This window comes from Poecilia mexicana, unplaced genomic scaffold, assembly GCF_051168715.1.
Source record: "Poecilia mexicana isolate PSO_F unplaced genomic scaffold, ASM5116871v1 scaffold_23, whole genome shotgun sequence".
Lineage (NCBI taxonomy): Eukaryota > Metazoa > Chordata > Actinopteri > Cyprinodontiformes > Poeciliidae > Poecilia > Poecilia mexicana.
In genome coordinates this window covers 12,776,995-12,803,344 of record NW_028263392.1, presented here as the reverse complement: position 1 = coordinate 12,803,344, position 26,350 = coordinate 12,776,995, and the positions used below count along the sequence as shown (strand labels likewise).

At 39.8% G+C, this 26,350-nt stretch overlaps 3 protein-coding genes across 5 annotated transcripts in view; 2 read left to right on the top strand and 1 right to left on the bottom strand.

The window, feature by feature from the left end:
• Positions 1-13,310, top strand: part of tmcc3 (transmembrane and coiled-coil domain family 3) — a 42,108-nt gene extending 28,798 nt beyond the window's left edge. For both annotated transcript variants that reach the window (XM_015000802.2, XM_015000803.2), the window contains exons 2-5: positions 7,538-7,708; positions 7,944-8,734; positions 9,760-9,895; positions 11,436-13,310. In XM_015000802.2, coding sequence (XP_014856288.2) covers positions 7,538-7,708; positions 7,944-8,734; positions 9,760-9,895; positions 11,436-11,741 — 1,404 coding nt within the window. In that variant the 3' untranslated portion in view covers positions 11,742-13,310. The remainder of the gene's footprint in view (positions 1-7,537; positions 7,709-7,943; positions 8,735-9,759; positions 9,896-11,435) is intronic.
• Positions 13,311-14,271: 961 nt separating this feature from the next.
• Positions 14,272-20,035, top strand: eri1 (exoribonuclease 1). Its single transcript, XM_015000801.2, has 7 exons — positions 14,272-14,627; positions 16,377-16,552; positions 16,628-16,844; positions 17,743-17,826; positions 17,906-18,015; positions 18,103-18,217; positions 18,859-20,035. The coding sequence occupies exons 1-7, from the start codon at positions 14,556-14,558 to the stop codon at positions 19,099-19,101; spliced, it is 1,017 nt and encodes a 338-aa protein (XP_014856287.2). The 5' UTR covers positions 14,272-14,555; the 3' UTR covers positions 19,102-20,035.
• Positions 20,036-21,526: 1,491 nt separating this feature from the next.
• Positions 21,527-26,350, bottom strand: part of lamb1b (laminin, beta 1b) — a 31,012-nt gene continuing 26,188 nt past the window's right edge. For both annotated transcript variants that reach the window (XM_015000799.2, XM_015000800.2), the window contains 8 exons: positions 26,043-26,284; positions 25,764-25,964; positions 25,243-25,387; positions 24,958-25,165; positions 23,779-23,920; positions 23,234-23,410; positions 22,994-23,153; positions 21,527-21,940 (listed from right to left, as the gene is read on the bottom strand). In XM_015000799.2, the coding sequence (XP_014856285.2) occupies positions 21,804-21,940; positions 22,994-23,153; positions 23,234-23,410; positions 23,779-23,920; positions 24,958-25,165; positions 25,243-25,387; positions 25,764-25,964; positions 26,043-26,284 (1,412 nt within the window). In that variant the 3' untranslated portion in view covers positions 21,527-21,803. The remainder of the gene's footprint in view (positions 21,941-22,993; positions 23,154-23,233; positions 23,411-23,778; positions 23,921-24,957; positions 25,166-25,242; positions 25,388-25,763; positions 25,965-26,042; positions 26,285-26,350) is intronic.

Below are 26,350 nucleotides of genomic sequence, written 5' to 3'. Positions count from 1 at the left end.
GACCCTCCGCCCTTCATCCCTCCATCTGTGGTTTGTTAACGAGGCTTTTCAGAGGCCATCGCACTCCAACTCTGACTGTGTGAACACGATGGCTTGGGGAAAAAAAATCTCTGCCATGGTGAAGGCAGAGTGAAGAGTGACACCCGTCATTGTTCTGTCGTGATCCCGATGACAGAAAGCGTGACACGCCGCTGTCGTTTTCGCATGTAATAAAGGAGAACCTGCAGACGTTACGGTCGCAGGGTTGGACTGGAAACAAATCAACAACGCCACAATGCAAAGCAGATGAAGGCAGTGAATGCTGTACCTGTTGGAGTAAAGCGCCTGGCAGTTCTCCTGTAAATGTGTTGTCGGAAACCTCCGGAGATATTTAGAGATCTCAGCTGTGACTACATCTGTTGGGTTTCTGTTGTCAGAAGCAGCCAGTTCTCTTTCTCTCACCCTCTCACTATGCGCTGAAGTTAATACCCTTTGGACCTGACTAATTACTGCAGCTAAAGTTACATTTCTGCCTCACAACTACTCGGCCTTTATCTGAAAACATCCTGCAGCGAATGCAGTCTGCTTAACTTCTTTTCGTTTTTGTGATATTTTTCACCGATCTTTGGTTTCTGATTGTTGCCGGCTGGCGGTTATTTTCCAGGATCAATCAAAAGCAGATGGTTTGACTTAACTGTGTCACTCTGCGTCATGAAGAACATATTTCAATCTTTTTTTTTTAGTTGCTTAATTTTTGTATATTTTCTTACATTTGTGAATCAGTTTACTTGTATTTTTTTGACAAATTTTTAACTGTTCATCACTAATTATGTATCAGCATTTTTTATTTTTAAAATATACATTTTGTTTTTATTCAGTACTGTTTTTATCAATGTTTTTGTTTAATTTTTAGTTTTTTATTTTTTCCCCCTAAATTTTTGTATTAATTTTTTATCTATTTTGCTTTTTTAATTTTTTTTTTTAGGTTTTCTTCTTTTGACTGTTTCCACAATTGGTAGGAGAAATAATCAAAACTCTTTTATATACACACATATATTTCTTCATGTACAGGTTATTTTAAATAACCGTGTTGACGTCTATAATCTACAGTCATTTTTTTCGCACGTGTTGAGTTTATAAATATATTTAATGCATAAAGTCAGAAACTATCCAATTAAAACATTTCTAGGTCAATCCACTCAGTGAAAACAATCCAGCTCGATGCGATCCGTCTTTAGGATCCGTGTTCGAACGGAGCAGCAGAACAGGAACGTGTCCTGCTCTGCCCGCCGTCAGTTCGGCCCGTAGGCATGTCTGCAGAGACGCCAGTTCAGACCTGAAGCCGGTGCTTCGCTGAAGCTATGATGCAGGCTGTTTACCTCTCCGCTGCCCCGCCCCAACAGGCTGCTGCCCGCCCCGAACTGGCCCCAGGCAGGTGTAAGTCTGCATGCAGGCAGTAACTGTAGGGAGGGCAAAGGTGAAGTTAAGACTCTGCTTATTTGCCTTGTCAGCATTTCTGAAGACATTACATTGAAACATATACGTTAAAATCTCAAAATAAGAGGGAATAATTAAGTAGAAATGAAAGCTGTTGTTTATTGAGAGGATAAATTGACATGAATACCAAAATCAGATGCAATATTTAAATGTTATGTATTGAGATCTGATCAGGTTTTTGCTACGTTGATCCTACTATGTTTAAGGTGTTTATTTTCTTGAAGAAAATATTTTCTTGTAAGAATACCATTTTCTGACAGAGAGAAATAGTTTTTATCATCATTTTATAGATTTAGGAAATTAAAAAGCTGCGCAATAGGTAAGCATTCTGACTCTTCCCCCAATAAAAACCCTGAAATGGGGCAGTGAGGGTTCAACTTGCTCTCGTTTTCCATCTGCTCCATGGCTGTTTTTTTCTCGGTCGTTATTCTCTGGATAATTTCCCCCCACAGGGAGCTGCGTCTTTCTGCAGCTCCCCCTTTGCCCCACAGGGTTTCCCCTGCAGGCTGATGAAGTCAAAGCACATCCCCTCCTCCCCACTTCATCTTAAACCAAACTAGATTTTCATTTCATGTTTGCATCCTGATTTTTCCTCTCACCAGCCACTCTCATCTGATTTATTTGTAGCCTGATTTGAATTCACCTGCAGGTGCGCTCCTTCCTGTAACCTCCACCTTCTCCTTCGGCAGAGTGACGCATGAGGCTTCATGTGTGAGCGCTCTCTGTAGCCCCCAGGAAGCGCAGTCATAAATAAAAAGGGATCTGTTGTTTTCTCCTGGCTCCTGGAGCAGAGCTGCCTTGGCGAATTTAACCTGCGAAAACCCGAGTATCTAAATGATACCTGAGAGCATCTCCATATTTGTCCAGTGAGATGTTGTGTTTGGTGAAAAAGGAAGAGTGTGGGAGGAGGTCAGCATGATGAGCAAGGCATCAGTTATCACCACCAAACACTTCGGTAAAGTGTTTATTTTTTTCATTTGTCTGTTTTCTTTTTATCTTCTCAGCTACAACTCAACAGTTTTATTGTTGCGATGGGGCCAGGTTGGTTGGTATAGCCATTTTTTGCTTTATTACAGCTACTAAATTGTTTGTTTATGTTCCAAGCAGAGATAATGACAGATTAAAAGTACCATTTGAAAATAGCACTGGTGTTAAACATACTTTTCATTAAATGTTTAATTTATTGGTTTAAATGTCATGTTTTCATTAGCTGCAGGCTGAAAATCATCACAATTAACCAAAATTAAGGCTTGAAAAATCAGTAATTAATCTTTGCAATGTGTTGCAGTTGGTGAACTGAGTTTTGTAATTAACTCTACGTTCCTTTATTTGCTTGTTTTCTTATCGCTTTTAATTACTATAAAATATGATCAACTTCTTGTAATGCTTTTATTTTGAAGGGACTACTTGTGGTTTAAACGTTATCACAAAATCAGAAGACGTAAGAAAAGTTTATAGAAATGTTATTATCCCCCTAAATGGAGGCATACGGCACATTTATGATGTCAATAAGTATATATCTTAAAGATTTTTGTTTCTAAGTTTAAAATTAGTTTAATTCTATGTCAAAGCTGAATATTCTAAGTAATTAAATGGATTTTTGATGGCACTCAAAGCGACTCTGCTGCTGTTGCGCTCCTGCTGATGTGTAAACTGAGTTTGTTTTTGTGCCTTTTCTCTCTGTTTGAGCACCGTTGTCGTGGTTACGTTAAGTACCGGCCTCCTGCTCCATCCGAGCGCGAGGCGGTTATTGCTCCACATGACTCCACTCTGTTGTTAATGTGACAGATTCCTGCGCTTGTCCTCACTAACCCACTTATAGACACCTCGCCCTCTAAGTCTCCTGATCGGGATTCGCCCAATCCCATTACTTCCTCCCCGGCGCTCCAACACACCAGTTCATCCCTGCCAGTATTAATCTGGCTCACCGGTTCAGATGGAGCGCGGCCCCACGCGGGGTTCGGCCCGACTAATGGATGACTAATGTGGTGTAATCTGTCACACTCGCTGCTTTAAGCACTCATTTGCCCCTGAATCAAGAGCACCTAATTAATTGTTTTGCCTCTCGGTTGTCTCTCCAACGCCATTAGACAGCTGACGGCACGTTTTGCTGTGCTTTTAAGCATCTATTTACACATTAATTATTGAGTTTTTTGGCTTTACTTCGCCGGACCCTGAACCTTTTCTCCAACGTCCCATCGGCTCATTAATATTCATGGCTGCGGTGAAGTTTCTATGCTGCAGCCGCTGCTGACACTTGCTAAATAACATTGATGTTTGGTGCTTATCTGAAGAAAAAGCGGCTCCAAATTCCCCACAAACGGCCTGGAGTTGATGGAAAAACGTCCAGGATTGATTTGTCCATCAAACCGCGTAAAGCTGATTGGTTTTTGTCAAAATGCTGCAGCCTGATTAGCCGAGTGACGGGGCGGGGATTATGTTGTGTTGTTCACGGTTTCCTCGTTTCGGATTTGTTTCCTCCTCTGGTTTGTGTTGGTGGAAAATAAATCGGTGGACTGCAGGCCGCGGTAAACGGCTCACCTTTCCGTCTGGGGACCAACTGAAGGAGCTTTTTCTTTCCTCCGGGGAATTTCCTGTTTTCCTCCATGCTGCCATTGACTCCCTGAGGCCAGATGAGCTGCCAGACTTTGAATATTCTTCATGTACAGAGGACAGCTCATGTTTCTAATCATTTAATTTGAATACAAAAGCCTGATGCAAACCAGCTCTCTGCCTCCTGCCTCATCTTGCATCTTTTACTGCACAATTCAAGAGTGTTCATGTACATTTGCTACATGAAACACGCAAACTCCAGTTAGGCTTATTAATAAACATAACAAGCTTAAGTGTTCAGGATGACATGCTATCCATCCACTTATTGGACTAAGTGAATGGAAATTAAGCACAAACTGCTGCAACCATCAGGGAGTAGTTGAACTTCAATGATCCGCCTGCTCTCTCTCAGACCGTTGCAATAAAACCTTCTCACTTTTTAGCTGCTGCCAACGCGCTTTAATGATTCGCTTCACTCAATAATTCAGAAGCCTCAGGATCCCTTCAGGTCTTCTGCTTTGTTGACATTCAGGTGGTGAGAAAATGCATTATCTTTTCGCCGACTTGTTTATGTTGCAGCTGTTCTCACATATCTCTATGTGTCGCATTTCTGAAATCAGAAATGCGACTTGTGACATTTTTACTTTTACATGATGAACCCAGTAACCAGATGAGACGTACATGAACCCCCTAAGTCGTCGGGGTTTTACATTTATTGATCGATTCTTCATTTGTGAAAGAAAAGCTCACTTGCGACATTTTTCTGTTCTGCTCACATCATGCTTAAACTCTTCTTTCTTTAATTTCTGTAGCCGCAGCACGCATGCAGCCTTCTGGTTTCCCGTGGGGACACGTCCTTGTGTGTTTTGGCTCCATGTCCATCCATCTGTATAATTCTCTAAATGCCCAGAGTGCAGAGCAGGGTCGCATCGTGAGAAGTGACCGGATATCTGCTCTGTACAGCGGGCACGTGCGTCCTCTCAGACATATGCTCGCTATGTGTGCCCTCAGACCTACTTTTAAACGCGTGGAGGGAGAGCAGAGGCAGCGCACACAACGCTGCGACTGTTCAGGTCTGAGAGGCGGCGATGGAGAGACTGGAGCAAATATTTTGGTTTTGTTATGGATTATTTCTCATATCTGAACCCGAGGAGAATTTATCTCGTTTATCTTTTTAGAAAAAAAAAAACAAACAAAAAAAAAAAACAAGCGGATTACAAGACAGCTGAGATTACAGACAGAAGTGGCAGAGTGATGATGTTTATTTGAATCACCCAACTTGTGCAACACAGTGACCACCCAAGGCAAAAAGTATTTACTGCACAGCAAAGTCTCCAGCTCGAATTTAACTCTATAAAGTAAATATTTATTCAGTGGCTTGTCCACAGAGGACGAAATGGTCAAAAGAAATGTCTGTGAGTCAGACCTAACAAACCGGCACTCTATGGAGTCATTTAAAAGTGCTCTTCTGTTCAACCTGGCTTCACTTTCATTTTCTGCGGTGGAGAATTTACACTTGTGACACAAACTGTGAATACACAGATGCTCATTAACCCATCAGGAACTCAATCAGCTGCAGCTGGCTGTCTTGACTGAATAGTTTGGAACAAGAAGTTATTGAATTAATGTTGCTTGTGGATAGACATGTTGCATAAAACAAAGCATTTTCCTATAAACTGCAGCTGATTGGTGGTCTGGCTCATTACCCATATATGGTATTCACTTCCTGAGAGGCTTTCGATGCCATCAGAAAGTGTTGATAAAGAAAAAAGCAATGGTAAGGCATAATATAATTATTTATTTCATATTATTTTAATATTTGTAGATGTTTTAGCCCTGAATTACGCACGTCCTTGAAGCATTTTATTGCAAGCTGCTCAGCTCCAGTAAATAAACACGAGATTTTTTTATCTGTACACCTCCAACTGCAGTGTTTAGTTGGGTAATTTCCAGGGTTGGACTCAGAAACCCCACTGTGGTTTGTAAACCTACAACTGTTGCCTCTTATGTAATTCTAAGCTTTCTTTCCCTCACTGAGCCGACCAGGCTGGTTATACTGTAGACAGAAGCCTTGCTTTAACTCCTGTCAGAGATTTTAACAGGGAAATGGCTAAAACTGTGTAACAATTAAAGTCGTAGAACGTCCTTCACACCCCGTCAAACTCTGAATTTAAGGAAAACGGGTCGGTGTTAACCGATAACGAGGGATGTTTTGTTTGGAGCGACAACACGAGGATCCAGTTTCTCAGACTTGCATCTGTCTGTGTTTTCATCCAAACATGCTGCGCTTGTGTTTTGATGCTGTGGGCCTGTGATGGGTGGTGAATGCTGACTCTGCAGGCTGCGCCACAGACTGCCTTGCTCTCAACCACGGGACACAATTACAGTGGCACGTATTCATCCCGTCTCTCTCTGCGAGGGGGATAAAAACCCGCCTTCGGGGGGGATGTCAGCAGCTTGCTTTGCTTCGCTTCCCTGGCAACCAGAATTAGTAATATTTTAGGTTTCCTTATGTAATCCTCTGCCTTTGTCGGCGCAGTGAACAAGAATCACCGGAGGCTGTTTGTTTGGAGCTCCGGGGCTCCTCGCTGCTGTGCAGCCGTAAAACAGATTTACTGCCTTTTGCGCCCGTTTCATCGGCTCTCTAAACAGAAGAATCCTCACATTTGGTATTCGTGTTTAGCTCTGCGTCCTGGAGATCTTCCACTTCCTCCTCAGTTTTAGATGGACTAATTTAGAGGCGGAACAGGGAGGAGAGAAAACCTCCATAACTCATCCAGGCCTGCAGCTTACGATTGTTTCAGTTATCAATTAATTGGACAAAGAAACTGCAGATTTTTCATTTAACCGCTTAAAACTTTTTATACAATATTAGAAATTCATTAATGATGGAATAAACAAATAATTCAGTTTCTTTCTTTAGTGTCTAAAATGCCATAGCAAAGATTTCCTTTAGCGAATTTGAACCAGCGGAAGCTGAAATATGCCATTTGAGGAGTTTTTGACAAAACATATTTACAAACAAAGGTGCTTATGTTAAATTTAAACTGTATTTCATTTTTGCAGTTTTTGGCTTACTTACTGTTGTTTCTTCACCAAACTGCATTTTTTCCTAGTTGTTGTTGTACTCCAGTTAACGATTAATCGATTACTGAATTAGTTGACAGTTATTTCAATAATCGATTAATCACAATAACCTGATTAATCATTTCAGACCCGAACACATCTGTCATTTGACGCTATGTAGTTTTGTCTGAAGGCAAACAGGAGCCTCTTTCATCTGCAGAGTCTCCAGAAGGGCTGAAATGATTAATCGTGATTAATTGATTATTTAAATAATTCTCAAGTAATTTAGTAGTCAATTAATTGTTAACTGCATTATGCAGACTCTGAACATTTGGTGAAAAGAAAACATATTCAGAGCAGTAATTAAGCCAAAACTGAACAAAAATATTAATATATTTAGCATTTTTAGGATAAAAAAACCCCACCTTTTCTGTGTCCGCAGGCAGAGCGCAGCAGCAACGATGCCAACACCCTCAGCATCCCGGTGCCGATGCGACGCGGCGCCTCAGAGTCCAACCTGGACGTGGTGGACAGCATTGGAGACGATGGCATCGGCGTGGATTTTACGAAGGGAGCGCTCGGCATCGATCGACTGCAGCAGAAGATCCTCAAGGTGCGTTTACTCACATCCAGATAAACTTCGTTGTGTTTCAGCCTTATCCAGTTATTCAGGAGAGTCAAAACTGTTTGTCAACCAGTTCTTAAAGAAAAAGAGAGAAACAATAAATTGATTTATTGCGACAGGCCTGGTTGAACCTTTTAACCGTCTCCAGGGTTTGATGAGCGAAACAGGAGAAAAGTCGAGCATTAATTATGACCAGCTTTCCTCCTCCTGGCTTTAACTCCAGGTGACGGAGCAGATCAAGGTGGAGCAGGAGGCGCGGGACCAGAACGTGGCGGAGTACCTGAAGCTGATGAACAACGCCGACAAGCAGCAGGTCGCCCGGATCCGCCAGGTGTTTGAGAAGAAGAATCAGAAGTCTGCGCAGTCCATCGCTAGTCTGCAGAAGAAGCTGGAGCAGTACCACCGGCGCATGAAGGAAGGCGAGACCAACGGCAAGCACAGCCAGAAGGACACCAGCAGCAGCAGCAGCAAGGACTCGGCCTCTCACAGCAGAGACGACAGCCTGCGGGACGTCAGCTCCTCCGGACGGCACCCGGCGCTGGACAAGATCAGAACCATCGGCCCCGGCGTCTCGCTCTCGCCGCCGTTCTTCTTCAACAAGTCGCGCGACATCGCCAACCTCATCAAGAACAAGTTCGGCAGCGCCGACAACATCGCCCACCTGAAGAGCTCCATGGAGAGCGGCTCAGGGCTGCAGGCGGACGGGGCGTCCCGGGGCCTGAGCGGCAGCGCCAATGCCGTCGCCAAACCCTCGAAGTACCACAGCGACGACGAGTGCTCCAGCGGCACGTCGGCGTCGGCCGACTCCAATGGGAACCTGGTGGGGGGGTCTGTGACCGGGTCGGGGGGTCCAGGGAGGTCCGACTCCAGCGGACGGCTTTTGGAGGTGCTGGACATGGTGCGGGAGGTGAGGGACGCTCAGACTCAGTTGGCTGAGGACATGGACACCATGAACGCGCAGTTCAAAAGAGACTACGCCTACTTTACTCAGGTGATGCAGGAGGAGAGATACAGGTGAGCAGCGCAGGAAGAACCACTGAGGGTCACTGCAAACAAAATCTGACCAGGACGATTCGGTCCAGTTTCTGGAGCAAATGTTGTTTAAAACAAGACACAAGACCAACTTACACAGAGGAGCTTGTTTCACTCAACAACTCCTTAATACTGATAAAAAAAAAGTTCCACAGACAGGTTATTTTACTTATATTTATTTTCCCATGTTATTCCCCCTATGTCTTTCTGAAAAGTTACTCATAAATTAGTTTTGTCTTATGTCAGATATACTGAAATATTTCCTCTGGAATTAGACCAAAATACTTGGTAAGATTTTGTGTTTGTGCAGTGTTCAGAGTGTTTTGTTTGTGTTTTGTGGAAAGAACAAAACTCAAAGCTCAAAGCTCATGTTGTCACACCTGGTGTTAGGATTAATTGTATCTGCAAACATAAGCTCTTTAAGAGCCTCACCTTTAATCCTTACAAGTAAAATACACGAGAAGTGAAACAGATGCTAACAGTGATGAGAGAAAATCAATATGTCTGCTTGACTTTTATATAAATTAGGTTTTTAAGTAAATGAACGCAGTGCAATGCTTTGTCTCACCTCTGGGGGCGCTGTGTCACACTTAATGAATGAAACGGACAATTTCAGCGGATTGTTGCAAAATCATTCCACTGCAGCCAACATTAATTTGATTTAGAAATTGAGTTAATTGAAACCTTCACATCTGCTGTTTTGAAATGATTTCCATCGGCTCTGCAGACGGCGATGTTTAAATTTGACCTTTAAGATGTGTGTCTCAGATTACAGTAAACAGGTGTTGTTTGCTGTGAGCTTTGACAGTTTAATGGTCCGGTTTAGAAGCTGCTGCACGCTAAAACCTTAACACACAAACCAGCAGACTGTTGCTACGTCAACCACACGCTCAGCGCAGCGTCGTTCTAAGCTGCTACGCGGCTTCCATGCCCACACACTCGCTCAGTTCTGCTTTGTTTCTGGCTCTCTCCTGGGCTCCCTGCGTGCGTGGGCGTCCGTCTGCCAGGTATGAGCGCCTGGAGGACCAGCTGAACGACCTGACGGAGCTGCACCAGCACGAGACCAGCAACCTGAAGCAGGAGCTGGCCAGCATCGAGGAGAAGGTGGCCTACCAGGCCTACGAACGGGCCAGAGACATCCAGGTACCCGAAGCTGCTGCTGAGCGCAGAACGAAAGATCCTTTCATCAAACTGACCTTCTGTTAGCTGACGTCCATTGATTAGGGGGAATTATGTTTCCATTAAGATGAAAAATCAAAACATTATCAAAGTTTATTTGCAGAGCACATTTCAGCAACAATAACAGACGTTGCATTTGGTCGAGTTAAAATCATCAATATGCATAAAATGCATTGATCGCTGTTCAATTGATGATGGTTCAAAAGCACCTCCAGACAGGTGATGTAAAGGTAATTTTATTTATGAAGCTTATTTTCAGCAACAAGACAATTCAAAGTGCGTTAGAGGAAATACAAACAAAACGAAAAAACAGAAGAAAAGCATTATGGGTAAGCAGTCTGTTATGGGTAAGTCTAAATGAATCACCAGTTGGTTGGATGAAGGTCATACATTTCTGTGGAGATACAAACTTAATTTCCATTCATAACGCCATTCAAATATGGAGAAGCAGGAAGTCTGCATCAGTGAAATCTCCCACAGTTACACATGTAAAAGCACTTTGGTGCGTCTTTATGAGCTATAAAATAAAAAACCACTATAAAATAATCACTGTTTACGGTTTTACTGCTGAAAGTCGCAGTTTTTTGTCCTCACAATCTTTAGACTTTGATTCCTTCTGGCACAGAAAGAAAGTCTGAGAGACGAAAGCTGCTCAAGTAAATAATAATTATTCCTGCTGTAAAACTGGAAATTTGTGGATTTGCTTTGGTCTTGTTACAGTTCAAAGCATAAATCAGATATTAAGTGCTTTTATTAAACTCAGTTGCTTTATTTTCACTGTTTGCAGCTTCTGCTTAGATTTTTTAACATAAATAAAAGTTTTTGGATGTTTAGAGATTTTTGACACAAAAGACCCATCTGGCCAGCTTATGTTTTTGTTTTTTGTTTTTTTAAGAAAATATCAGCTAAAATAAATGTTATTATTAAAGAGCTGACAATTTTATTTAATTTTTAATGGTTTTAAAACAAAATGTTGCAAAAAACAAATTAATTTTCTTCTACAGGCTGTTGCAAAAACACAAAATCTTACCAGGTGGTTTTAGTTCAAACATCTTATGACACTTGAAATAAAACTTTTCATCTTTTAGGAGCTTGGTTTAAGTAAATAATTTCAAGTTTCCCTGGTAGATTATTTCACTAATAATAAAACATTTTCCCATGCTGTAAGTGAAATTATCTGCCAGTGGAGCCAGAACTTTTTTTTTGTTAGTACACTTGAAATAAATACATAAACACAAAAACTAGACCAAAAATACTGTGCAAGATTTTGTGTTTTTGCAGCGTGTTAAAATCTATGTGATTTAATGTAAAAAAATAAAATAAAATAAATGTTGCTGGCACTTTTTTACTATCAATGTTGTGGAAATTCAGTGCAGTTATCCCACGAAAAAAACAGCTAAAACCCGGATTTGTTTTTGCATCTGTGTTTACAAACACCGTACAAGCCGCAAGTCGCAGTTCTGCAGGGATTTCTGACCTGACCTTTGACCTTTGCCTCGTGCAGGAGGTCCTGGAGTCGTGCCAGACGCGTGTCTCTAAGCTGGAGCTGCAGCAGCAGCAGCAGCAGCAGACGGTGCAGCTGGAGAACACCGACGCCAAGGTGCTGCTGGGCCGCCTCATCAACATCATGCTGGCCATCGCCACCGTCCTGCTGGTCTGCGTTTCCACGGCGGCCAAGTTCACCGCGCCGCTGCTGCGCAGCCGGCTGCACATGGCCTTCACCTGCGTGGGCGTGTCCCTGCTGGTGATGCTGTGGAAGAACTGGGATCAGGTGGAGTTCACGCTGGACCGGATCATCCTCCCGCGCTGACCCGGACTGGCCAGGGCGCCGGAAATGTAGCCAACACCTTCACCCGTCCGAACCGAGAGCCTCGCCACCCCCACAACCCCCACACCCCTTCCGAACGCATCAGGAGACGAAGTCGTTTTGTTTCGGAATCTGAGCCAGGCTCGAGTCGGGCAGTAGAGGCACGCGTCGCAGCTGCACCTCTCACCTCTGACCAAACGCAGCGCGGTGGAGAGCGCCTCCTACTGTGTCATTTTTACGATTTGGTGCGACCATTTTTGTTTTGTTTTGTTTTGTTTGTATCCGAGACGCACGCTGTTTGGACCCTTCGTCTCGTGTGTCTCTGCTGGGTTTCATAAAGGAACAATCTGAGAAATATCCGTCTTTGTTCCTGAGTGAAATAAACCAGAAATCAGGTTTCAAGTCAGATTTGCTGATAAACCACAGTTCCTTTCACAAATCCAGGAGGAAAAACTTTCCCCAGAGACACTAAAGCATGCCTAATAAAATAATTTATACAGAAACACGTAGACGTGTCACTTTAAGTGTTTCAACTATGATTAGGACGTGTCCCTAAAACCATCCTGTAAGGTTTTTATAAGCACATTTACGAGCGCACGAGGGTCATATCAGCAGTTTTTCAGCCTATTTTTCCTCATCTGCTGACTTTTAGTTTCACTTTGAACCGGCAAAGAAACACAAAAACTCCCAGTAAAATAAACTGGTTTATTCCCAGCACAGCTTCTGAACTGCCTCTTGTCTTGTTAACTTAATGTGTGTTTTTTTAAAGTTGTTTTAATGTATGTAAATGTTTTCATTTGACACTGGCTCCTTAAAGCTGCAGTTCTGCTCCCACGTTTACGGCCATCATGTTCTTTTTAGAATTGAATTGTACAAAAAAACAACAAAAACAAACATGTATGTAAACTTCTGAGCAGAACTAGACTCCAGGAGAAAATGCTAACTTGTGCAAACATGTACTGTGAGGACGGAGGCAGCGTCTGCAAACTTTAATGTGACTCATCAAAATGCCTTTTTGTGGACTGACCTGAATAAAATGAACTTTGACATGAAGCCTTTTGATGTTGTGCTGCGTTCAAGTCCAGTGGGAATCCAACTGGGACAAAACGTTTCAATGTTTTTAAGCTGCTGTTAACTTTTTGATCTTGATTTATTTCCTTAAAATACGACTGTCCAAACTGGTTTCTTTCCCGTTTAAAAGTGGTTGGATTTCTTTTTTTTCCCACAGGACCTGAAAGCAGCATCACAAACTGAACAGAGGGAACTGAATCTTGTAGCTCAGGTTTTCCCTGAATCGTTTGACGATGAAGACGGTAAAATGGGACTGATGCCTTTCCAATGCAGCTTCTTCATTCTATTCTGAGTCTTTCTATGTTTAATGTCCATTTAAAAACCACAGGCATGAAGACTCCTTTACATTCTGTCTGAATGGTTTTCAAAATTTGCTCAAACACTACTTTCAGCAGAAGAAACACTCTCTCACTTCTTTGTGTGCTTAGGTCATAGTTGTGGGTTCCATAAGATTATTCTTATTTTTTTCACAGAAGGAAATAAATCTTTGTTTTTCTATCATATTGGGTGTGTTTATTTCTCACCATTTCTGCTTTCATCACAGGAAAATTATCAAAAAGACAAAAAAAATTAGTTTGACAGCAGCTCTGCATTACGGTTCTGTCCGGAATTTATCTGGAAATATGGAAAAAATATTTGTATTCCAGGATTTTAATCCATATCCAGTTATCTAAATGCTATGTCATCTATCCTTTCATAATTTTGTGCATCTCTCCATCTCTTTTCCTACTTAATTAATCAGTTTGTCCCTCAAAAGATTCAGTTTAATTGATTTTTGACACAAATTCTTCAGGTTTATTCAAATAATAAAATAAAACTGAACTAAATCATCTATTGTTGAGAAAATACTGTTTTTAGCTATGATTAGTTGAGTAATTGAAGTTTGACCTACAGTGACATTTAGTGGTCATTGAGGAGCACTACAATTTCAAAATCATTGAAATTATGAACAAGCTATGTCCGAAGTGTTTTATTGTATTTTATTGAAATAATTCAGTAAACAGACGTTCACTGAATTGTTAATGATCTTATAATCGATCTTAACCCACACTTATTAGATACTTTATTTACTGCTGTTTAAATTAAGGGTTGTAAATGTGAGAAGAATAATTTTTAATCAAGATTTGAAGTCAGTTTTGCTAATATTGTGTTATTGTTACCCACGATGCTTAATCTTACAGGACCTGCATAGTGTTTAATGTTCCTTTGGGATAAATAAAATATTATTAAATTAAATTTTCTTTGCAAAAATACAATATCAAAAACTGAAAATATATTACCTGAGTATTTTTATGTTTAAATATTTATGTAACCTAAAACTACCTGAAAATTATGTAAATTAAATGTATTTTAAAAGTGATTTCAGGCCTGTACATAGAGCGTTTCAGTATTTTCAAGTGTAACTGGTCTTCCTCATCGCTAAGTGGCGGTAAAGAGCAGCAAGGAGGACGTTTTGGCGCAAACCGGAAGCAGTTCCGTATCTGTCCAGCCATAGAAAATAAAGTTTAATGCAGTAGCGGTGCTTTAGGAGAGACGTTGTTCATCCAGGATGTTACATTGCACTTATTTTCTGTAAATATATCCTATCTAGCTGCTCGATAATGACATTTGCGCGCTTCTTTTAGCTTTAAGGAAGAGTTAATATTAGTTAATATCGCCTGGTGCAGCCATCTTTGGCTGTAAATCGAGTTTTTGTTTACATAAAATTTGCTTGTTTTAATAGTTACTATCTTTTGCGACCATTAAATGGATGAACACAAGGAGAACATTCAAAGAACAGACGTAAATCTGAAAATGTCAGAGGAAAAAGATGAAAAGGTGAGTTTGGCATAAATTAACATGTATCCGATAAATAAAATATTTATTTTAACGACAGTATAACATGCTTTTATTTTTTAATTCTATCTTAAATCTGTCGTTACTTTTTTGTGCGTTGAATTGTGAAGAAAATCCGACGTTTACACGTTAAAGAAACATGTTTCTCGTAGTCTAAATTTAATTTGAATGTGCTTTAAAAGTCCCAAATCCTAAATAATTTAGCATATTTCATGTTAGTGTACTTTTTAAAACGTACATAATGTGGATGTGTATTGAACATTAAAATAACAATATGATCTACTGCTAATTGGACTGATTTTAAAAATGAATCCTAAAAATTATCCAACCCAACTATAAGTTTACTTGTATAAGGTTCCATACACAGTCTGGAAAATTCTGGAATTTAATGTCTTTTTAAAATATGGATGAGCTATCATTCTGCCATCTTCATTAATCCGTTTGCTGCAAACAAATAAATAGTGTAAATTTTAGAAAAGTATGTTTATTTTGTCACTAATAAGGAGCAGGAACCTTGAAAATGTGTCTCAAGAAATTAAAATATGATCAAAAATTTGATTTTATTTCAATGATTCAATATAAAAAGTAAAACCCATATATTCTATAGCAATTCATTACACACTTATTGATGTAGTTAAGTTTTTGTTAATCTTGTCTACTAAATCTCATTAAATCACAAAATGGAGAATCTCATATAGATACAACATTATAAAATACAAATAAAAATGTAGTCTTAACACAGAATTGTTGGACCCAGTTTATCCCCTCAATACTTGGTTGGGGCTCCTCCTTTTGCTTAAATTACTGCATCAGTGCAGCTCACTATGCAGATGATCAGCCTGTTGCTTTCCTAAGGTTGCTCTCCTCTTCTATAAGTCCCTGGTTTCCCAGTGAAATCTCCAATGTTTTACCAGAAAACATCAGATCAAATTCTATTATTTTTTTCTCGCTTTTGTTTCTAAAATTTAAAGTACAAAGAACAGATGGTATTTTCAAAAAGTGGCTTTTATTCAGCCATCCGTTCTGTGAGTTGCACAACAAAGTATTAGGGCCAGGCTACAATAATTTGTTTAATTACAAGAAAATAGTGATTCTATTAGCAGAATAAAAAGTCTGAAAATTAGGAGAAAAAAGTTTTGTTAGAATTATAAATAGTTTCAAATAGACCATAGTTTCAAATTCTGATAATAGTTTGGTGCTGATGTGTTAAAATATTTTTTTGTATTTATCGGTAAAACCTATACCAAAGTATAACAAGATTCAACATTCCTAATTTAATTTTTCTATTTTTCTTGTAGGAGTTCTCATAAAATTGCTACTTCACTTTAATATTATGACCTATTCTTGTAATATGAAGACTTTGTCTTCATATTACTTTGATTTTGTCATACAACTTTATTTTTTGTATTACTAAGACTTTATTCTAGTAATAACTTTATTCTCGTGTTTAAAAAATGAATAATAAAAAGTTGTAACCTAATATTTGGTTATTTGGAATTCAGAGTCGATCTGAATTCAACGTCCAAAAAAATAGAAACTGTAAAACAAGATGGCGGCTTATCGTCTGAACTATCGAAACCCAAGAAATCCACCGGTGGGGAAAACAACATTTCCAAACATTTAATTAATCGATAAACTTTATTATTCGGCAGTATTCAAGTGTTGTGAATGTACAGGAAGTCATAGTAACCTGTGACCGGAAGTCAAGCTGAGTTGCATTTTCTTCTCCAGACGAAACCCTGCAGCAGAATATGTCCTGATGACGAAACGGCTCCGGAAACGTCTCAGTCCAACAGAGACTTCAGTCACCCTGTTTACAAAGAGATCGCTCTGGCCAACGGTCATATCAACCGCATGTCCAAAGACGAGCTGCGGGTCAAACTGGCGGAGCTGAAGCTCGACACCAGGTGAGTGTTTTCACTTTTCAGCTGTAGAAACCTCGGCGTCCGCTTCTAAAACCCACCATCTGTTTGTGCGTGAAGAGGAGTAAAGGACGTGATGAAGAAGAGGTTGAAGAACCACTACAAGAAGCAGAAGCTGCTGCAATCAGCCGCGGAGGGAGGGCCCACCGATACCTACTACGACTACATCTGCGTGGTGGACTTTGAGGCTACATGCGAGGAGGATAATCCCTCAGACTTCCTGCATGAGATCATCGAGTTCCCCATGGTCCTCATCAACACGCACACCTTACAGATCGTAAGTCCAAACAGTTAACTAATGGCGTCAGTTAAGACCTTTTTTAATGTAATTTGTCCGCCATCCAGCAGAGGGCGCAGGTGGTCATTCTTAAGTGTAGCCGTTGGTACAGAAACTAAGATGGCGGCGTTTTATCAGAACGGGGAAGAGAAACGGTCCAAACAGAGTCCGATATGGGATGAAAAATACATTTTATGCGGTTCTGTTTTGAAATATAAACACTCGACAACCTCCTTCAGTTGTTCATAAATGTAAGCAGTCGACAAGTTTCTTAATTTATCACCTTAATAGAGCTCATTCAGCCAAGCTACACGACGAAGCAACGTCAATTTCTTATTCCAAAATAACTGAAACGAAGGTGAAGCTAATGTGTCAGATAAACGGAGATAACGCTAAGATGTTGTAACACGATGGAAAAAACGTGATGCTAACAACCACGTTTTAAAGAGCAACAGACAGTTCTACATGAACATCTCTGTTCAGTAAATGTTTCATATACATTATTTTATTCTTATCTATTTTTCTAGCCCGCAACCTAAGATGTTACTGTTTTCATATTTTATAAATGTCTAAAAACGTGCAGAAACTACAATTTTCTGTTCAGTCACCACCACTGGCATGAAATGCTTAAAATAAAACAATGTTGTTTTTTTATTTACTATATTGTGAGAACTTTAGCTCTACATATGTGGGAAGACTGTCAGCTATCTTGATTCAAGAGAACGGCCATTTATCATACTTTTAGAAGTATTTTTCCTGCGTTATACTTTTTACTTTCACTTGAATAATTTTATCATGCAGTATTGCTACTCCAACTTCAGTATACGTTTTGTGTACTCTGCCCACCCTGGCCTGTCTGTAAGTAATTAGTGGAAGATTAAATGTGATTTCTGTGCAGGTGGACACTTTTCAGGCATATGTGAAACCAGAGGTGAACCCGCAGCTTTCCGACTTCTGCGTCAAGTTAACAGGAATCACACAGGTCCGAGTTGCTTCTTTCACATCTCCTAAATGTCTAAAAGTTGAAGTCAAACCGCAACACCTGGTGTTTTGGGCTCTAGGAGACGGTGGACGGAGCAGATCCGTTTCCAGAAGTCCTTCACCGAGTCGTGGAATGGCTGCAGGAGAGGGAACTCGGGACGAAATACAAATACGCCATGCTGACCGACGGGTGGGTTTACTTTGCGACCCAGTTTGCTGCTGCAGGGTTTGGCGTTCCTCTCTCTGGTTGCTCTGATGTTTTCGTTTTTTTCTGCAGGGCGTGGGACATGAGCAAGTTCCTCAACATCCAGTGTCGGATCAGCCGGATCCGATATCCTCAGTTTGCAAAGAAATGGATAAATATAAGAAAGTCTTACTGCAACTTCTACAAGGTAGGGCTGGACGATACATTTATTTATTTATTTATTTATTTATTTATTTATTTTCCAATTAATCAATTTTGGTATTTTGAAGATTTAAGTTTTGGAAAATCTAAATATGAGGACCAGGCTACAATTTTATTTTTATTACAAGAATACAGTCATACAGCAACAAAGTCAAAATAATACAAGAATGATGTCATAATATTAACAGAATAAAGGCATAATTTTGAGAAATCCCAACATGGCAAAAAAAAAAATTATTGAATGTTGAGCAAACTTTGTAACTTTTGCAGATACTTAAAACTTAATTTTCGGGCAAAGTTATCCATTTTGCTAATATTATGACTATATTCTAGTAATTAAACACATTTTCTGTAGTCTGGCCCTGATGTTTCATTGTACAACTCGGAGGGGATTTAAATTAAAAACAAGGTTTTTTTTTTGTCATGTCTTAATTAGAAAAGAAACAAGTGAAAACAAAAAAATCTGTGATCTTGTTTTTAAGCAATCTCACTCAGCTCTTTAAGGTTTGTTCAGCTAAATCTAAGCTTTTTCCACTTAGAGATGACTTTTGCACGATAGACTTTATTCTTTCAACATTTTCTGACGTTTGCCATGGTTTTTAAACACCCGCCCCTCGTTTCCTCCAGGTCCCACGCACGCAGACGAAGCTGAGCACCATGTTGGAAAAGCTCGGCATGAAATACGAAGGCCGGCCTCACTGCGGCCTGGACGACTCGCGCAACATCGCCCGGATAGCCGTCCGCATGCTGCAGGACGGCTGCCAGCTGCGCGTCAACGAGCGCATGCACGCCGGCCAGCTGCTCTCGGTTCCCAGCTCGGCGCCGGTGGAAGGGGCGCCGCCGCCCCGTAACCCCGGCAACAGAGAGTAGAGCCAGAAACTTTAATGAACCAGCCTTAAAAGTCTGTCTGCACCCGCATCACTTACAGGAAGAGGAAAGCACTTTAATTTGAGCTTAAAGCTGTAAGGAGAGTTTAATATTTCAGTTTGTGCAGACTTTGCATCGAGGAGTACGGCGATTTGAAAATAAAATAAAATTACAAGAATAAATTTGTCAGATTTTATTCTCATAATAGTTCAACTTTTTTTTTTGAACTATTATGACTTCATTTTCAAAAAATGACTTTATTCTCTTGTTTTGACTTTTCTCATAATATTAAGATTTTATCCTCAAAGTATGATTATTCTTTTGACTTTATCTTTGAAACATGACTATTCTTGTATTATGAATTTAATCTTGAAATATAACTATTCTCAAAACACAACTTCTCAAAGTCAGTACTTTGAGAAGTATTATGGCTTCTCAAAGTACTGACTTTATTCTCATTATTTTGACTTTATTCTTGAAATTTTATTTTATTTGTTCTTAGTATGACCCTGGTACTCTGTTATGGAGGAGGTCTCACTCTGACTCAATATTTTTACAAGTTTGTGAAAATAAATTGATTATTCCTGCAGCATTCTGTATAGCTGATAGCTCTTTATTTTTTGCTTTCTATTTTTAAAGAAGCAAATTAAAATAAAGTTATCAGCAACTGTTCATAAACCACACATCTCACTACTGTTGTGTGCCATCTAAATTCATAACATCACATTTTTCCAGGAAAATGCCCTGCACTCATTTGCTCCATAAATATAAGAATTTCACAGAAATAATTTAATTTAACCAAATGTCTTGAGCAACTGGTGAAACTTTAAGTATTGTCCTTGTGGGGAATGTGCTTTATGTTGTCATGTTGTGTTAAGATATTTTTTTTATCTCAGTGCACAATACGTTTTAACTGAATAAATTTGAAAGGAGGCAATATTTTTATTTAAAGTTTCATATTTCATCATGAAATTACACAAATGATTAATATGGCTATTTTGACAAATTTACATTAAACTGTTTTCTCAAATCAAAAATAATTAAAACATTTAAGGATAAAAAGTACAGATTTTGGCCCAATCAAACTAACCAATCACAGGAGAGATCGTTTTGTGGTTTTTTAAACAATCTGTCCTTTCCAGAACAAATCTATCCTTTGATTGGCCGGTTTAACCGGTCACTGGCCAATCAGATTTAAGTATTAACTTTTTTTTTTTTTAAATCTGCGTTTATAGCCAAACTGGCCAATCAGAAGAGTGTGTGTTTTGTTGAGTATAATTTCCTACCCAGCTAGTTACTAACTAGTTATGTATATCTAAGCTAACCGTACCCGTACGACCAATCTCTCCTCTGACTGATCTGATTGGTCACTGTTCAATCACCTTTAGGCATAAAAAGTGTTCCTAAAACCTAAATATGTATTTTAAGACGCAATCAAACCAACCAATCAGAAGAGAGATTGTTTCGTTGCGTTTAGAGTCCCCAAAAAATGGGAGTTGTACTCGAGTAGTTAGCTGTCTTGGGTACTAGGCGAATTCGGAATAGGAATACATCAGTTGGCTGTAGCGTAGTGTTTTCTAAAAAAATTGTTTTGTTTTGATTCAGCTTTTTGACTGTGTGTGAACATCTGCATAAGCTCAACCGTCCTTCTGAAAGAGTCGCCGCTGATGCTTCGTCTTCGTGATTGATGGCGATTGGTAAAAAACGTTTTGGTGCATTACCGCCCCCAGCTAGAATGGAGTGTGTGTGTGTGTGTGTGTGTGTGTGTGTGTGTGTGTGTGTGTGTGTATGTATGTATGTATGTATATATATATATATATATATATATATATAGAGAGAGAGAGAGAGAGAGAGGGGGGGGGGGGGAAAACAAAAAATAAACGCATCTATAAGTGTCCGGTAATAACAAAGCGGCTACACCCAGAGCACTAAATTTCCTGTTGGCTCTAAACGTAACAAAAACACCTCTCTTCTGATTGGCCAGTGTGATTGTTGAATCTGAACTTGAATCAGAACTTCAGTTTCAGTCATTTTATGGATTTACATTTACAGTACTTTGTTGCCAAGGAGTACTAAACTGGAACCGTGAGTGTTATGCATTATTGTAAAAATAAGTTTATTTTCTGTTTTCATCAGCTGTAGTCCATTATATAAATTACCGGAAAGTAACAACCTGAAACAGCAAACTGTGTGAATCTATTTAATTTTTAAAATTGAATTAGTGCAGTATTGTTTTCCTTTGACATCATGTATTTGAAAGCACAAAAAATTAAAACGTATAGTTCTGTGGAAACCTCTTTTCTGACTGGCCCATTTAATAGGTCACAATTTTATAATTTTATGTTTTACTTTTAGGACCTCACACAGAGGCCTCTACTCAGCTAAACCTTTAAATGAATTTTAAACACTCAAAAGAAACTAGTAGAAATGCTTTTGTGATTTCCTTTATTTAAAAAAATGGCTTCTGTAATATTTATAAACAAATATCTGGGCACATGAAGTACATATAAAGTCAAATATATTCTTTATTATGCTTTCAGTGAAAAGGTTACCCGTGTAACCAAATGTGTTTAAAACTCAACACATTTTTAGTTTTGAGGTCACGCTGGCTTATTGTGGTTTAATTATTTCAACACTTTCATGGTTTTTTATGGCAACTTTAAAGGGTGACATGGTTTAAGCTTTCCCTGCTGGTGATGATTTGATCACTGACAGCTGCTGTAAAGCGACACTTTTTGGCTGATCTCATCCAGGATGAGGCGGGCCGTTTGCTCCAGCTCGGCCAGCTCTTCTGCTTTCTCCTCCAGAATCTGCTGGTTGGCCTCGTAGGAGTTCTCCAGCTCTAAAAGAAAAATATAAATGTGTATTTAATAAAAAAAAAAAAAAAAATCTTCTTCCTTAATAGGTGTTTAGCTTTATTTTATCTATCTCTAGGTTTTAAAAAATATATATATTTATTAGCCATGCAAACAATTAACAGACTGACAAATAGTTGTCTATTAGTTGTTTAATAGATCAATTCCAGTCCTCAGGCCCCCCTTCTCTGCATGTTTTAGATGTGCCTCTATTCCAGAACAGCTGATTCAGATGATTGCATGACCATGAAGTACTGCAGAAGCCTGTTAATCACCCACAGATTCAATCCAGGTGTTTGGCAGAAGGGAAACACCTAAAACATGCAGGGCAGGGGGGCCTGAGGACCGGAATTGAGAAACACTGCGTTAGACCCTCTATTTGTGTTGTAGTTTGTCCGCCATCCAGAAGATGGCGCCATTGGTCATCTTAAGCGGAGTTGTAAACAAAATGGCGGAGGCCACCTCCCTGAACGGGAAACGGAAACGGTTCAAACATCCGTTTTGGGATGCAAAACGCACTTTATGCGGTTCTGTTTAGAAATATGAACACTAGACAAGTTCCTTAAGTCTCACTTTAATTGAGTCAATTCAGCCGTGCTTTGTAACGGAGCAGCGTCAACTTTTCAAAAAAAAAAAAAAAAAAAAAATCACTGAGTTGCTCCGAAGCACAGCCAGTAACACAAAGTGTCACCATTGAACGTAGACGAGAGAGGCAAGCAAAGTCTGCGGCCCTGAACATATCTCTTTTCGAGGGTTAAGTCTTCCACATGTTTTATTCTTTTACTTTTTTAAATTTATTAATATGAAAAAAAAAACATTTTCTGTTTATTCAGTCAGTATTTAATACAAGTGACGCAAAAATTGTTGAAATATAATCTTTAGTTTTTTTAAATTCTACATACTAAGCAATATTATCCTTCATGCGAGTTTTTTTTTATGGCAGTTGATCAATTAATTGTTAAGATCAATCAGCTTTAGATTAACTCATTAATCATCTTGGATATAAAATCTTCATTGGTTATGATTCTGAGACGGTTCACCTCTGAGTCTCTGCAGCTTGCTGTTGGTCTGTGTGATCAGCTCTCTGGCTTCTCGCTGCAGCTCATCAGCTCTGCTCCTCGCCTGCAGCACTGACTCCCCTTTGCCCTCCAGATGGTCTTCCACCACCTCCAGTTTATCCTTTAGGTCCTCATCAAACTCCTACACAGACAGAGGAGGAAAATTAAAGTTTAAATCTTTAACATAAATGATCAGCTCCCAGGTTGGTAAAGGTTTGAGACCTTTTGAGCCTCTTCTGCGATCGCTTTGGCCCGTTCGGAGACCCGCTCAGCCGTTTCCACCTTCTGGTTCATCTCCAGGTTGTTCTGCCTCAGCAGGCCCAGCTCATGCTCCAGCTCCAACAGACGACCGGTGGTCTGACTGAGCTTCAGCTCCGATTGTACCGTCTCTGACTCGACCTGAAACATAAACCAATTTTCAAAGGACTAGAAGTAAAAGGAGACAGGTTGTGGGTGATGCAAAACACGTTCATTAGATTTTTTGCACTAAATCGTTCTTAGATAATGAGAATTGTGAGATTAATCTCAGAAACTCTTTAGATAAAACAAGGAAATTTCTGAGCTCCAAAAGTCAGTAATATTTTTTACTTTTGAAACACTGAAATTTCCACATTTTTCAAGAAAATTTCTGAACTCATTTCAAAATTTGAACGTTTTTGTGAGCAAAATTTTCACTTTTCAATCTCAAGTTTTCTATATTTTTCTCTAAAATTTCAGAGATCTCAAAATTTGATATTGACGTTATGCTCTTTATTGGTCAAACTGACAGAGTTGATCAGGTCTGTGGTTTCTTTGGTGTTGTCATTGGCCAGCTGAATGGCGTCCCTGGCGATGTTCTGAGCATGCTCAGTCTTTTCCAGCGCCGCCTTCACTGTGTGCGCCATCTCCGTCATATTTGATGCCTCCTTACTAATGAGAGGAAAAAAACAAAGTTAGCTCTTAATTCATAAATAGTTTTTCTGTTCCATAACTTTCTTGAATTACCTCTCCCATGTTCTTTAGTAGTAGTTGTCTGCTTTCAAGTTCAGTTTATGCTTCAAGATAGCATATCTGAGCACTCCAAATTAAGTCTCTTTTTTTTTTCATTTCTCTATTTCCATTCAAGTGTTTTTAAAATGTGTCCACAGATTTGCCTCCAGTTATTTAAATGTTGTGCTATAAAACCGTCATCTGGGCTTTCCCAAATTACCCACAGGCGTTAAACTTAATATGTATGACTGGAAATAAAGTAGTAAAATAGTTTAAGTAATTCTAACTGACCTAAATATATCAGATTTTAGTCTGAGTTAATGTCAGATAGAGAAAGAAATAGTTTTTGCATCTTTTATATCAAAACATGATTAGAGAACTCTAACTCCATCTCCTGGAAAACCAGTGTCAGTGCACTGAATGGTAACTTCAATAATGAAATAATTTATTAATATTGATACTTTTAAGTTTTGATTTTATGTTGGAGGAAAACTAATGTTAATTTTAAAATGGTTATCCAATAAATGGGACATTATTCATCACTGGCTTAAACTTTTTACCCTTTTTTACAACTTTATTGTTCATTCTTTTTAATCCAAAACTGCATTTCTTAACAGTTTCTTCAAATATGTGAGCTCTGGTTAATATTCTCATTTGTTTTCATTTTATTCATCTGAACTGCCTGAATTTTGTCATTTGGTTTGGGTATGTTTGACTGAAAAAACGGGAAAATGTGATCCTAATTAAAATCAATTTATAGTTGTCACTTGTATTTGTAGTATAAATGGGTTTGTCACACTCTTGTAAAGGTACATATGAAAGGATGATCTTAAAATTGTTTCTTTTGATGCCTAAAGATGGCTGGAAGACAATGAAAAGCAGCCAATTAGAAAGGAAAAACAGAAAACCTTTAAAATATAGCATCAACTCTGTCACTCTGGAAGTGAAACTAAGAAGAACGGGACTCTGGAAGTCACCTTGCTGATTTGGCCCGACTCAGGAGAGATTCTGCACTTTGGATGTCCTTGGCGCTCTGACTGAGGATCTCCTCCACGCTGGTCAGAGTGCCGACCTTCTCCCTGATCTCATTGGTCAGCTCCTGCAGCTTCTCCGCCGATGTCGGCATCTTCAGAGCCAGCACCTCATTGGCCACCGCCTCGATCACAGAAGCATCTGCCTTCTCATCTGCTCCATTGGAGACAAACCTGCTGTTATTTCGCTCTCTAAACTGCGGTTAGCTGAGGAGATGGTGATAAACGTACTGGTCAAAAGGTCGCGGATCTCTTTGATGAGGTCACGGAGTTGCTTGTTGCTCTGCTCTACTCTCTCTTTGCTGCGATTGGACGAGATCAGCACATCCATCGCCTTCGCTTTGGCCTCATTTGCGCGGATGTTTGCTTCCCAAACCTGACCGTAAAAAAATACCTGGTATCAGCTCTCGGGATCCGATTTTGTTCCTACAGATGTTCTGGCAGGATTTTAGTTTTTTTCCAGACTCAAATTTTCAGACTTTTGTAATAAATTCAGCCCAGATTTAAAGCCTAAATTTTATAGTTCCCAGTTGATGGATGATGGATGGATGGACAGGGAATGGTTAATGGACTATCAGTAAATGTATAGATGGATAGACAGTCAACAAACGGATGAATGACCAACAAATGGATGGTTGGATGATGATCAACAAACGAATGGATATGATAAATAAAAGGATAGATGGATGGAAGTATTTTTCCCTCCTTTTCCTGCTCAGCTGCATCCTGATTCCCTCCGTTCTCCCTCTCACCATCCTGGACAGCTTGTCCACCTCCTCCATGGCCTGATGGATGTCCTGGTCCAGCTTCTGGGAGGATTTCAGGGCCGTTTGAGACGTTGTGACGAAACCGCTGCATCCCTCCCCTCCACAGTGGGGCGCTCCGTCCTCCCTGACACACCCGAATCCGCCGCAGGTGGAGCAGCTCTCCCCTTCACCTGATCCGCCACACATCTACAAAAACATCCCAATTAGAGGTTGGCGACCAGTTGAGGTTGTGTTGACTTGATTACACCCTCCAGTGTCTCTCACCTTCTCACTAAGTGGGGACAAGTCAAACTTGTCCAACTCTTTGGACAGCTTGTCCAGCTTCTGCGCGTTTCTTTGGTGTTTACGGTCAAACTCCCTCTGACTGCTGCTCAGTTTGTCCTCAGTGGCTTTCCGTAATGCAGCCGACTGCTCCAGCTTGTTGCCGGGATCACTGGTTGCGGCATTGGAGCGAAGCTCTGCATCTTGGGACTCCATGTGTGCAGCAGAAATTGTGTTCATGGCTCCTACAAACCACAAAGTTGAGGAATCAAATATATTCTTAAAGGAAAAGCTGAACAAACCTGGTTCGT